At 46.2% G+C, this 13,115-nt stretch overlaps 1 protein-coding gene across 9 annotated transcripts in view; it reads right to left on the bottom strand.

Annotated features, from left to right (window-relative positions):
- Positions 1 to 1,757: 1,757 nt before the first annotated feature.
- The window catches only part of ARID1B (AT-rich interaction domain 1B), a 437,894-nt gene continuing 426,536 nt past the window's right edge, over positions 1,758 to 13,115 (bottom strand). For all 9 annotated transcript variants that reach the window (XM_025866378.2, XM_025866380.2, XM_073894146.1 and 6 more), the window contains 4 exons: positions 12,580 to 12,676; positions 9,662 to 10,445; positions 7,511 to 7,641; positions 1,758 to 5,388 (listed from right to left, as the gene is read on the bottom strand). In XM_025866378.2, the coding sequence (XP_025722163.1) occupies positions 3,646 to 5,388; positions 7,511 to 7,641; positions 9,662 to 10,445; positions 12,580 to 12,676 (2,755 nt within the window). In that variant the 3' untranslated portion in view covers positions 1,758 to 3,645. The remainder of the gene's footprint in view (positions 5,389 to 7,510; positions 7,642 to 9,661; positions 10,446 to 12,579; positions 12,677 to 13,115) is intronic.

Below are 13,115 nucleotides of genomic sequence, written 5' to 3'. Positions count from 1 at the left end.
CTATCATGTGATTGTAAACAGGGTCTTTGTGAGTGACTCCTGGGAGCCTAGAACAGGGCTGGGCCCGCAGTGTGTGGACACCTCTCTGCTGAGTTAGTGAAGAAGGAGACATCTTAGCAGCTTATATACTACCACCAAAAATAGGTCTCGGCAGCGCTGAAAGCTCGCCTGACTAGGAAGTTCTCTGTGGTGCTGACGGGGGTGAGGGTGGAGGACGGAGGGCAGGAACCGTCAGGCGGCTGGGCTTCCAGCTCTCCGATAAAGAACTGAAACACAACTCAGCAAGAAGATAGGTTGTTTGGATTGTCATTTTTGGCTCATTTATAATACCTTCTCTGCTTCCTTGCAGGTGAACAGATAATGGGAATTGGTCCATGGGGTTTGACAGGGAATGAAAGATTTCCAACAGTTTTTAAATGGATGGATTTCAGGGCAAAGGCCAGATTCTTTCCATAAAAGAGGTAGTTAATAGCTTATACTATATCATCCAACTGCTCATCCACCCCTTAAAAAACCATTCTCTATTATAACTTTTCAAAGACAGCGTAACTAGTTTCTGAATAGGCCACATTCGCCAATGAAAACGGATTCTCTATCATTCTCAACCTCAAACAAAACATTTGAATAGTTATTTCTGAGCACATGCCACCCGATATCTCTTATGTGACATTAAAAAAATGCACTCAAATACCAACAGATTCAACTTTATAGCACCATTCCAAAATACTAAACTTTCTTTGCACCTTTATTTTTATCTTTTTTTTTTTTTCGTACACATTTAAAGTACGGGCATCCTGTAAATTTCCGAAAAGCCTCATAGGGAAAAAAAGAAAAAACAACTAATTTTTAGGACAAAGCAATAACTCAGTTTGTAGGCAGGATGATCTCAGGCAGGCTGTAAGTTCTTCGTGGGCTTCTGCAGTCTTGGTTCTGGGGTGACTGTAGAAAGGATGCTAAAGTCTTCCTGGATTATTCTAGAGGTTACATTGCATATTAGCATGTAAAAACTTGTTGCTCAATGGTTAGACTCTAGGTATTGATTACAACTCAAACCATGAAAACAACAGTCTTTTGTAATGATTTTACTTTTTCGAATGACAGAAGATTTGGGGTGTCAGAGTCTGTGTACGTTTTATTCATGCTCTGCTAAGAGAACGGTTAGACTCCTATCAAGTTCCCGCGTACAAATCTTCGGATTTGAAGCTCGGAGCACTAAAATCTCTTCTTAGCAAGCAGATGTATTTAAAGTAGACTTATAAGTGGGGCTTTAATTCAACATATATTTAGCTGCATTGTTAAGTACGAAGACTGTGTGACTAAGTAATGTGGGGGGTTGACAGAGGAGGATTTCACTGCTCGCAGAAGACTCTGTTTGTCATGACCCTCGAGTCACGTTTCACACGCTGATCGCAGCTGCGTGCTCTCGTCTAACTCTTCCGGGTGCGACCCCTGGGGCCACAGGTCTGGCGAAAGGACTTGGGGTGTCTGAGTGTGCTGGGACTGGTAGGGTGGTGGAGAGGTAGCGTCAGAAGGGAGTCCGCTAACAGCTTAATTCTGCAGCAGTTTCAAAGAAACTGAGTGTGACACAATAACAGTCAAGGACCCAGGAAGAAGAAGTTTAAATTAGAAGTGACTAGTATTAAAAAGCTACTGCGCACCAGGTAGGAAGGAATAGGAGAATATTAATATGCCCTGAAATAGAAATAATCACTTTGCACTATGTACACCACATACAATATAACATATTTTTTTTAACATTGCACAATATAAGTATTATACACGGTGGAGTAAACGAAATGCAAAATACCTCTGAGGCACACAGAAGAGACATGGATTAGATCGATCTCTGATTCAAATCAAGATGGGGTTAGTAAAAGGCAGAGCGTTACATTGTCAGGCCAGTGAGCTCCTGGGCTAAGCAGCCACCTCCCATATACACCGGAAATTCTCATACCTCAGTGTCGTTAAGAGTTGATTGCTTCAAACAAAGGCTCATCAGCTAGGTAATTTGAGAAAATCAAACTGTTGCTCCCCACTCTAAGGTAGGTAATCCCTAAAGGCCCCTCCCGACCTCAGGGCTTCGCGATGAGGACTATGTTAGTACACGGCTGGGGTTTCCCCTATTATTTCTTGGGAAGAACTTGGTTACTATGAAACCACTGTAAGGAAATTAGGACAGTATTCAAGAACACCCATCACAGTGCTTAACAAGATTTAATGTACATTTATTCTTAACATGTGGAACATATAAAGATTTTATACTGAATAAATGATATTCATTAAGCCAGAGGAAAAGGAGGAATTTACATCAAGTTTTTTTTTTTTTTTTAAACTACATTATCTTGAAATACAAATGTGGATTCTTGTCACTGAAAAATCTTTGAAGTTGTGTTTCTTCCTTTTAGTTGTATTTTTTCTTTTTTGTCTGTACTGGTAACCATAGTCTAAATCAATCCATATGCAACCATTTCCACACCTTGATTCATGAAGCAAATTGTGATCAGCCGCTCTCCCGAAATAGAGCATGACTTTATACATACAGAAACTTGTACATTACCCTCTTTTTTTTGTGGTTTTTTTTTTTGTTTGTTTTTGTTTTTTGTCTTTTTTCTTTCTTTTTTTTTTTTTTTTTGGAGATATGGCCCTAATGAAAAAATATATAAAATAAAAATAAAAAATTATTTAAATCTACCATCACTTCGTAGTTACCACATCATGAAAAAGAAACTAAAAACTTTGTACTAAAAAAAAAAAAAGAGAGAGAAAAGAAAAAGAAAGCATGAGGGTATGTTTCATGTACAACTTCTATATACATCACAGCCCATGGGCAGTAAAAAAAAATATTTAAAAAATGATTAAAGGAATTGTGAAGAACTGTCACGTGGAAGGTCAGACAGACAGCAGACATGACGGTAGTGGTGAGAAAGCAGTTTCCGTTGATCGTTGTCAGGTACGTATTTTCAATCTTAACTTAAAAAAAAAAAAAAAACAAAACATTGTTTTTGCTCCTAGCCTAATGTAACCATTTTCCTGTGGAGAAACCAGTATCGTTTCATAGTTTGACTACTGACTGACACACCTCCTTGAGCCCCTATTCCTACATCTCTAGAAGTTTCTATTGCACAGAGCTTTGGGCGATGGGATACAGTTTTGTTTTGTTTTTGTTTTTTTCCATTATCTGAAGAATAACATGCCTAGGAAGTTGATAATTTTTCACCTTTTTGCCTCAGTGTGGTGAAATTTTCCCATCTTAGCATCTTTTGCCACATTTTTTTCATTAAAGTCAATTTGCTTCCCCCCCCCAAAAAAAATGCAATACAACATAGAAAAGAACATTAAAAAGAAAATCTGTGAGAAACAAAAAGTGACCTCCGAATGCACTAGGACAGCAACTTTGGTTAAAAAAACGAAAACAAAATAAAAAAAACCCCAAAAGGATGTACTTATACACACAGACAGCAAATATTAATTTCATAACTGTTCAAATTAATTATTTCTTTAATTCCCAATTGGTAAATAGTGAACGGGGCAGAGGAGCAGAGATTTTCTTTTCCTTCTTCCTACGCTGGATAAACAAGAACAGAAAACAGCCAGTGATACGGGAGCCTCTAGTCTTCACTCACACATGCTGCCTTCTCTCGGGTGTCATAACTGCCCGATCTGAAACAGTACGTCACAGACGACAGACGCAACCAGAGAGTTCAGGACGGCTGATATCGAGATATCCAGCAACCGGCCCTCGTGCAGGAGGAACTCCGAGCGGTTCTCGTCCACCCTGGCCATGGCCAGCAGAGCCTTGGCCGCCCTGCACATCATGTCCACGCTCGGGGGCTCCAGAGGCGGGGGCTGCATGTGCAGGAGGTTATGCTGGCTCTGCTGATACTGGGCCATGGTGACCCCGTCCTCTAGGAAGCTTATCAAGTTGCCAATGCTCCCTTTCTGCACGGCTATGGCCCTCGCTGCCAGCGCGTCCCCTTGGGCAAGGTTCGACAAGAGCGCCATGGACATTTCTCGACAGACTGGGTTTTTCCGATCCCCCACGTACCTAACTAGCGTAGCATAGAATTTCTCCTGACGGCTAAACGGAGGCGTGGCCAAGATCAGGTCCACGTTATTGTCCTGGATGCTGAGTTTGCAGAGGGTCTCCAGCACGAGTCTCTGAGGCGACAGGACGGAGTTGGGTCCCACAGTGGGGAAGGGGTCTTGTGCCTCTGCAGATGGGCACACCATCCAGTGCAGCAAGCCATCCAAGATCGGCAAGCAGATGCTTTCTGTGTAAGCAGACAAGTCTAGCTGCCCAGAAATGTTGGCCAACGTGACCAGCGTGTTATCCCGCAAGACCTCCAGGCAGTCCCACCACCACTCGTCCTTGCTGCAGGCCACCCCTTTGTCCTCGTCTTCTTCCTTCTCGTACGTCTGCGGCGCTCGTTTCCTCTCTGGATGCTCGTGGTGAAGCAGAATCAGCTTCCCCAGGATCAGCACCAAGCCTGGGTGTTTGGACATCTCCGCGTCGTTACCAGGCACAAAGGACAAGCTACGGACGATGTTGGACACACAGATGCAGCGCTTAGCCAGAGAGTCCTGCCAGTGCGCGATGGTGCACAGGGGAGTCTCGTCTCGGCTCCTCGGCTCGTCCTCCAGCAGCCTGATGTTCCGGTGACCTTTGGCTTGATGGATCCCGAAGGGAAACTTACTGCTTTCGGCTTGGGTGCCAGGGTTTGCGTCTTCCGGCAGCGCCCCTGGCCGTGCAGACAGGACGTCGTCAATGGTCGCGATGATGCTCTTCTCTTGCTGCTCGTCAGCCTCGCCCTTGCCTTCCTGCTCTGTCTTCCTACCCGTGGCGCTAAGCGGGGGAGGTGGGCGCCTCCGAGGAGGGATCTCCATCTTGCTCTCGAAGTGAGTCTGGATGTGCTCGGTGGTGTCCCCCCCGCCGAGCTGCCAGTGCAGAAGCCCACTGTCGAACTCCTGGACGCGACCCAGCCTGCCAGACCGGTCCACCACGAACAGGTTGTTCTTCTTGACTATCTTGATCGGCAGCTTGTCGAACTTACTCGCTTGCCTGGGCGTCTCCTTGGGGTCCGCGGCGGCGTCGGGAGAGGCCGGAGCCGCGCCGCCCTTCTCCTCCACCTCCGTCTTCCCGCCGTCCTCGCCCTCGTCGCCCTCGTCGCCCTCGTCGCCCTCGTCGTCGTCCTCGTCGTCAACACACTCAGCGTCCTCCTCCTCCTTCCCCGAGTCGCCGGCCAACGGCTGCCTGTCACCTCTCCTCACCGCACGGCGATCGAGTGCCTTCTGGCCGGGGTCTCCCACCTCGTACTCCGTAAGAATCCCAAAAATGTCAATTAGGCATTTTCTAAAGTACTCTACTAAAAGTTCGAGAAATCCGGACAACTAGAGAGGGAGACAAGAACAAGAACGGGCACAGCGTCATAACCTCAGGTCGGTGGGGAAGGGCAACAACCTGACAGCTACCAATACAGGTTCAGGATGATGACTGTCACAGGTTGTAATTCCTTCTTGGCTAAGCCCAGAGAGAGAAACCATATACCCACCAGAACCGGCTTCCTGAAGTTTACATTGTTAACTAAACCAACGTGTACCATGTTTTCCACTTGCCGCTGACTTTCCTACTCCATAAACATGAAAACTTCCCTGTCATTTTCTTCTCTTGAATATTACCAAGTTCTTTGCCTTTTCTTCTGCCTCAGGTACAATGCACTCCATATGAGAAGAGCGGGAGCGTGGATTTTATAGACTCATTCACCCAAAGTGAGTCTGTTCTCTTCTGCTATTCATCTGAGACTTGCTTGCCTGGATTTTTACGGTTATTATTCTTAGAATTTTATGGTTATTTTCGTCTCAGGTGCCATAGGTTACCCTAATTTACACTCCCCGTATATCTTGGGGAAAAGATAATTTCAGCAATGGAGTAGCTCATAAACACAGAAAATTAAAAACAAATCAATTTAGTCCCTGATAAATGAATTAGAATGCCTCATAGAATGCACTTTTACATTTCAGCTAACACAACTCCAGCTGAAAGACAAAAGCCACTTTTCGTTTCCTTTCAGCAAACGTTTGCATCGAGAAGGCCAACACACTCCGTGATCAGCAACTGCCCAGAGCCCCTCCCCTACGCCCACCGCCTCCAACATGCAGGGACAATGAAGGAGGATAAGGAAGTACAGAAGGATTCTTTAATGACAGGTGTTTTGGAAATCAATCATGCTTTCATATCCTGCTATCAGTTTCCTGAAAGTGGGTTTGGAACGATTACTAAGCAGTAAGGGGCCACTCAAGGACTGACCACAGAGGACTCCTTTTAGGGGATGAACGCACACTTTTTCATGTGAAGGTTTGGGTGTTTGTTCCCCCACTTAAAGTTGACTTTTTTTCCCAGGGCAGGGGATAGGGGCAAGTTACTAAAGCGATTCTGGTTATGAAAATGGTGTGAGCAACAGTCGTTCATTCTGCTCACATAAGGATGGAAGGTAATTATTCTAGCAAAGCCAGGACACATTTTTTAGTATTTTCTGTTACAAGGGGCTTCATGCGATGTTTATAACCTTATTAATACACTTCCCATCCAGTGAAAAATTGCCTTTCAGGGCTATAATGAGGACTTACATGTGAGAAGAAAGACAAAGTGGAAGATTCTGGTCTGATTTCAACAGAAGCAAGGTAATTGGATGTTTTGGCTTTTTTCACCCAAAGCAGAGAACTGTTCATACACAGTAGGGAGAATTACCTCTCCTCATTTTTGTTTCTAACTATTTCTGTAAAAGTTTGCAGCTCAGTTGACTCCCGGGGAATTTTCCCTAGCCCTCTGCCCCCCTTCTCTCCTCTAGCAATTACCCTGGAAGCTACTTTAAGTCTACTGTCGAACAAAGCAGAGCGCTTTAAGCTTATTAAAAGTAGCAGGCTTTTCAATGACTGCCTCAAAATAAGGTGGAGAGAGGCAGCAATGAAGGAAACAGACCAGGAAACAAGTCTGGCCATGAGTTCATAACCGTCTCAGCCGAATGATGGGGATACGGCGGTTCATTAAACTGTTCTCTCTAGTGTACACTTTCTATAACACAACATTTCTTTCTAATTAAAAGAAAGAGGTTCGGTCTCCCTGGAAAGTAGGGTATGTCCCATCGCAAGCTCCTGCATACCCAACGCTGACTACGGTCCCAGCCTCACGTGACATTTCGATCACCTCCCGCCGGCTGCTGACATTCATTCTAAACAACAACCTACTTTTACTATCTAGCCCCTGCCCCCCCCCACACACACGCGCGCGTGTGTATTTTCTCGTGGGAAACAGAAGTACGTGTGTGTTTATACTAGAGCCTGAAATGAGTTATTACTCCCGACTAAATTCTCAGACAGCGCTACGTCTGTAACAACCACAAGGACGGCCGCATCCGGTGGGGATGCGGATCACCCCCCACATTCGCTCACGCGCTGTGCACTCCCGAGCTTTCTTCTGCTACCTGGGCGCTTGGCTGGACGGGTGCCGGCTTACCTGGGAGAGACTGAACGTAGCGACAGTGCTGTCATCATACAGGAGAATGTTAATAGTGTCCAGAGCCCAAGTACTTTCAGCCAGAAGACCTGACTTAAGGGACATCATCACACGCCAGGCCTCAGGAGTAACTAAAACCGGGGGAAAGAAGAAGGGTATAATTCATATTAACTCTGTGCACGAAAGGGCAGGAGATAACAAAAGAATAAGAAAAAAGAAGTCGAGTGTTGAGTTAAATACTGATTTCAAACAAATGTCCTGAGGCATGGCTAAACGTGATCATTTCCAGATTCTAAATGGAGGGGACAGCTTCCTAAGAAACTTTGGTTATTTAAGATCCTTTGGCTTCGTTGGTTAAACATGAGCCAAAAGTGCTTCTCGAGGTGGTGGTGGCTGAGCACAAGGGCCCTTTCTCAGCACTGATTGGTTTCCTTTAGCCCCTAACAGACTCTGTAATGATGCAGCAGAGTGTTAGTAATTGAGTCACACCAAAAAATGGTATTTGTCTTCTTTTGCCCACTCCATTCACAAATGTCTCAGGTGGCAGAATACAGGCAAAATGTAATTCCCACACAGCGCATTCTGGGGTAGACAGTCTTGATATTCCCTTGCTGTCCTCTTCTGTCTGAGCTCCTGCCTTCAGAACATGCTGTTGACAATTATTAGCACTTTGAAGGTTCAGATTTTTCAACAGCTTGGTCTGAGCCTGGGATGGGAAACAGAAGGGCTGCACTTTTCTTTTCCCCCTTCCCGCTACTGAAGAAGACACAAGGATTAGATAAAACATTTGCAAGATTACAAGTCCCATAAGATGGGGCTAGGAGAAGAGGCCCCTCGTATGTTTGAGATTTCTGTCTCAGGAAACCGGCGGAAGCACAAGGTGGGAGTGGGCCCGAGCCATCAGAACTCAGCAGAGAAAGAGCCAGCACCACACACCAGCAGCAATCGCACGTGCTGGAGGGGGGGCGTGGGTTTCCACCTCTATTGTAATTTCATCTACTTTCCGTATTTTCTAAGAGGCATACGATACTTTGGTAACAGAAAAAGCAAACTTTCTTTTTCAAATAAGGAACATAAATTTCCCCAGGCTGACGACAAATGCTGATCTAAGATGCACAGAGAGATTTTATAAAAAATTTAAATACATTTATTTATTCAAACATATGCACACATACATACATAAGCACACAAACACATGTGCATATTTTTACATATATATTTCCACATATAAAACGGTGCTCAGTGTCTGTCTATATCTCCTTCTCATCTCCAGCACGCCTCTCTCTAAGTCCTTACTTCTCTCCCCTGCTCTGCCTGAGTATGCCCTTAATTCCAGTGGTTGAAAAAAGTCTTTAGTATCTTTGATTTTCTAGTCACTGTAGTAAATGATCTCAAGTCAAGTGATTTTGAGGTTTTTGAAAAAACTGCTTCTTATATAACCAAGGTCTATAATTTCCTTTGCTATATTAAAAGTACTTCAAAAATAATGCACAAAACCGGTGTGTACTCCTAGATATTCCAGATCTGGGATTAGTATTCAGAACATCCCAAAGAGAATGAGCAAACAACCTCGGCATCCAACTGAAATCATTCCTTGGCCCATATCTACCAGTGTACCTACACATCACATCATATCAAATTCTGTGTATCGTACTATATACATTTATCTACATATTACACGCAGGCTTCTACTTTTTCCCAGGGAAGCTCACTGTCTGTCTGGGGTTCCCCAAATTAGAGTGGCTCGCCTTCAAAATTTCTCAGGCCACCCGAGCATTTCATTAGCCTCTCAGCCGTGAGACTCACCGCTATGGAAATCAAGTGCTTGGTTACGGCCCAATCTTACAGCTCAAACTGTAGTAGAAAACATGGTCACTGAGGATCCCCTGGTCTCTCACTTGGAGCTCTACTCCCTCACACAAATAACACTCTTGTGTAAAAATACCATTTTAACTCACGCTCCTCTCTAGCACTGTTTCTTAACTCAGATCAGCAGTTTTCAGCTACCGCTCCCGTACAAAAACATGTCTTGATGGTTTGCCGTCCTAAGAATTTCATCCCTTGGAGATTAACAGGAGCTAAATCTAAACTAAAATTAGAATTCTCGATCACAACTGGGATTCATTTCAGGCCAAGGCCCGCAATGCTTACCAATATCTTTTGAGGTAATCTTTCGCCTTTGTTTCAAGACTGGCTGTGAGGCCTCGATGGAGCCAGGAGGAAAGGTAATCTCCCTTCTGATGGGGGGTGGCTGGGGGGGTGGCCCCGTGACCTGGGCAGTGGGGACGGTGGGCAGGACCTTCTGCATCTTCAGGGAGGGCAGAAAGGGAGACTTGCTTGGAGACATGCGGCTCTCCAGGGAGCGCTGGAAGGAGGCAGGGCTGGGGGCTCTGGAGATGTGATTTGGCAGCGACGGTGGCGTCTGGTAGGATGACTGAGGCGGGCGCGTGATGGGCTGCATGGAGGCGGGAGAGGACATATAAGGCTGACGTTGGCTAACGTGAGAAGGCCACTGGCTCTCGTGATTGATCCTTTGATCAGGTACCATCATGTCATCCGTGCGGTTCATGCCTGGATAAGGAGGTGCCTGGGCGGGGCCGCCTGGGCCTTGCCTGTTCTGGTAGGGGTAAGGCATATCGTTGCGAGCCGCCCACATGCTCTGCTGAGGCCCTTCGCTGGAGGACGACTGCATCGGGCCGCCCATCATCTGAGGCGGGATCCCATGCGGCTGTATCTGCCCCGGGCCCTGCATCCGCTCTCTGTTGTAGGGGTATGGATACTGTCCCTGGATGGGCCTCCTGTCTGGTCCGGAGTAAGAGCTCCCATACTGGTTGTACATCTCTTGCTGCTGGTTGCCATACTGCATGTTGTACATGTCTCCCTCGTGGCGTTTGGCTGGAGGCCCGTACATGCCGTCCATATGGCGTTTGTAATTCTGAAATTCATATCAAGACAAATCATACTGATGTGCTTTTACAGGTATAATCACACACTTAAATTATGCAGAACAGTTATTACCTGGTAGAATGTTCATTTCAAAATGAATATGGGAAGCTCCTATAACAACTAAGGACTAACAATTGATGCCCTCTATTTCGGGATTATACAACGCCGCGTCACACTCCGAAGAGGGTTTCCGAAGTCTGTCTGCATGTGCTTGGCATTTTCTGTGGGGAAAGAAAGGCTTCCTCTCTCTTTTTCCTGGTTATCTCCTCCCTTGGTATTTCCCAGGGCTGCAATCCAGGGGCACAGCTCTGGTGACCCCCACACGGGCACCGCCCGACGGGGGTCTGGGGTAACATGAAGATGGCCTCAGTAGGGAGGAAGAGGGCTCGCACTGGCACGGACTGAGCTTCCCGAGGGCCAGCCTGCGAGGTTCCTGGAGTCAAGAGATTCCTTAGGCCTATCTTTACAGGAAAGTCTCCACATAGCATCCGGCTCCTTAGACTGGACCTGCTGCCCCAACACTCTACGGTCTCTGGCCCCCACCCCGACTTCAGTGCAGCTCAGAGCCTCCCCCGAAAGCCCTGCAGGCCCCAGCCTCTGAGAGCAGGGCCCGTGTTGCCTGTGTATTAGGCTCCCCTCCTGGGGACACCCCGGGTACCAGCACTCGACCAGGGTGGGATCCTCCTGATGTGAGAAAGATGCTGATGTGATCATTAGTGTTCTTTCACCTTATTTGGAAATTGCTTAAGATCAGCTGGTTTAATAATACAATTTACTGCACACAGACGCTCCAGTAAAATTAAATGTTTAAAACTCCCTCTATGCTACCAGAGGTCTTACACCTGAAAAGTTGTTTAGAAATAGCAAATTCTTGGGCGCCTGGGTGGCTCAGTTGGCTAAGCGACTGCCTTCGGCTCAGGTCATGATCCTGGAGTGTTGGGATCGAGACCCACATCGGGCTCCCTGCTCGGCGGGGAGTCTGCTTCTCCCTCTGACCCTCTTCCCTCTTGTGCTCTCTGTCTCTCATTCTCTCTCTCTCAAATACATAAAATCTTTAAAAAAAAAAAAAAGAAATAGCAAATTCTTGGGGCGCCTGGGTGGCTCAGTTGGTTGAGCGTCTGACTCTTTGGTTTTGGCTTGGGTCGTGATCTCGGGATTGTGGGATCGAGCCCCGCATCGGGCTCCCCACTCAGAGGGGAGTCTGCTTCCTCCTTCTCCTTCTCCCTTTGCCCCACCCCCCACAGCCCCGCTCGCACGTGTGTGCACTCTCTCTCTCAAATAAATAAAACATTTAAGAACAAAAATAAAGAAAGAAATAGGAAATTCCTGTGTCTGAACAGCCACAGCATGACGTGCAATTCTCTGCAGCAGTAGTGGCTACTGCAAGGTTATCTTACACAATTCAGGATCTATGGTTGCATCAACCAGCATCCACCCATCCTATGTGGGCAAAATACGTGGTCATTAATATCTCAGTTTTAAAAAGCCAATTAACTTTCATTCTTGGTATTTAATATTTTAAGTTATTTTTATCTACACATCTTTAAAACATCAACAAATTTCTCTTCTAAAATGGCATTTGGGGCCCCTGTGTGGCTCAGATGGTTAAGCGTCTGCCTTCGGCTCAGGTCATGATCCCAGGGTCCTGGGATCGAGCCTCACATCGGGCTCCTGCTTCTCCCTCTCCCTCTGCCTCTCTCCCTGCTCATGCTCACTCTCTCTCTCTCTCTCTCTCTCTCTCTCTCTCACTCTCTGTATCTCTGTATCTCTGTGTCTCAAATGAATAAATAAAATCTTAAAAAAAAAGGCATTTGATAGGACAATACACACAACAGACACATATTTAAAATACTCTTTACTTGGGCCGATTCTTCTTGACAAGGCTGAACGTCCTTTACTTCCTACAACATGTGACCTTTGTTTCAGGATACCATCTATCCAGAGCTTTTTAAAAATTTGCTGACTTCAAAATCTTAATAATATTTTCTAGCATAAGCAAACGGATCCTGATTGTTCGATAAATGCTACTCATTTTTCTTATACTTCCTAAAACTCTTCAGAAGTAACACAAGTTGGGGTTTTAAACAGAAAGCTCAGAGATGCATGCCCGCTTGCCAACTCACCGGCTGCTGTGGATACAGGCCGGGCTGGTGTCCTCCATATGGCGGCTGTCCTGAGGGAGGGCCTTGGCCTGGGTACTGCTGCCCGTAAGGTTCATGCCTAGAATAAGGCATTCAAAGAACACTTCATTGTCAAAGGACCTCAGACCAAGAGAGAAACCAACAGTTCATTTCTGGAAATCGCGCACCCCTTAGTGGTCTTGTCTTTCCTTCACTGCACACACCTTCCAACAGAGGCACGCCGAGCAGAAACAACACTTTAACTTTTAGCCACAGGGATGGCAACGCCCATTTTGGGAATGCTGCCAATCTCCTGGTTGGAAGGTGTGCAAGGAGCCCCGGCCAGATAGGTTGGCACCCCTGTACCTCTGAGCAGAGTCTCCGCCCCACCCACCGACGCGGACCTGGGCAGCGAGCGTCATGCAACACCATGACGGGAGGTATTAACGAGAGCCAGAGACAAGAAAAACAATCTAAGAATCAAAGCAGGACTTCCAGGAGTACCAGAGCATAGACCTATAATCATGGAAAATGTCTCT

The sequence above is a fragment of the Callorhinus ursinus genome, unplaced genomic scaffold, assembly GCF_003265705.2.
Source record: "Callorhinus ursinus isolate GAN/ISIS: 27379988/994484 unplaced genomic scaffold, GSC_fseal_2.0 scaffold6, whole genome shotgun sequence".
NCBI classification, from domain to species: Eukaryota; Metazoa; Chordata; class Mammalia; order Carnivora; family Otariidae; genus Callorhinus; species Callorhinus ursinus.
Note: the sequence above shows the minus strand (reverse complement) of the source record. Positions and strands in the feature narration are given on the sequence as shown.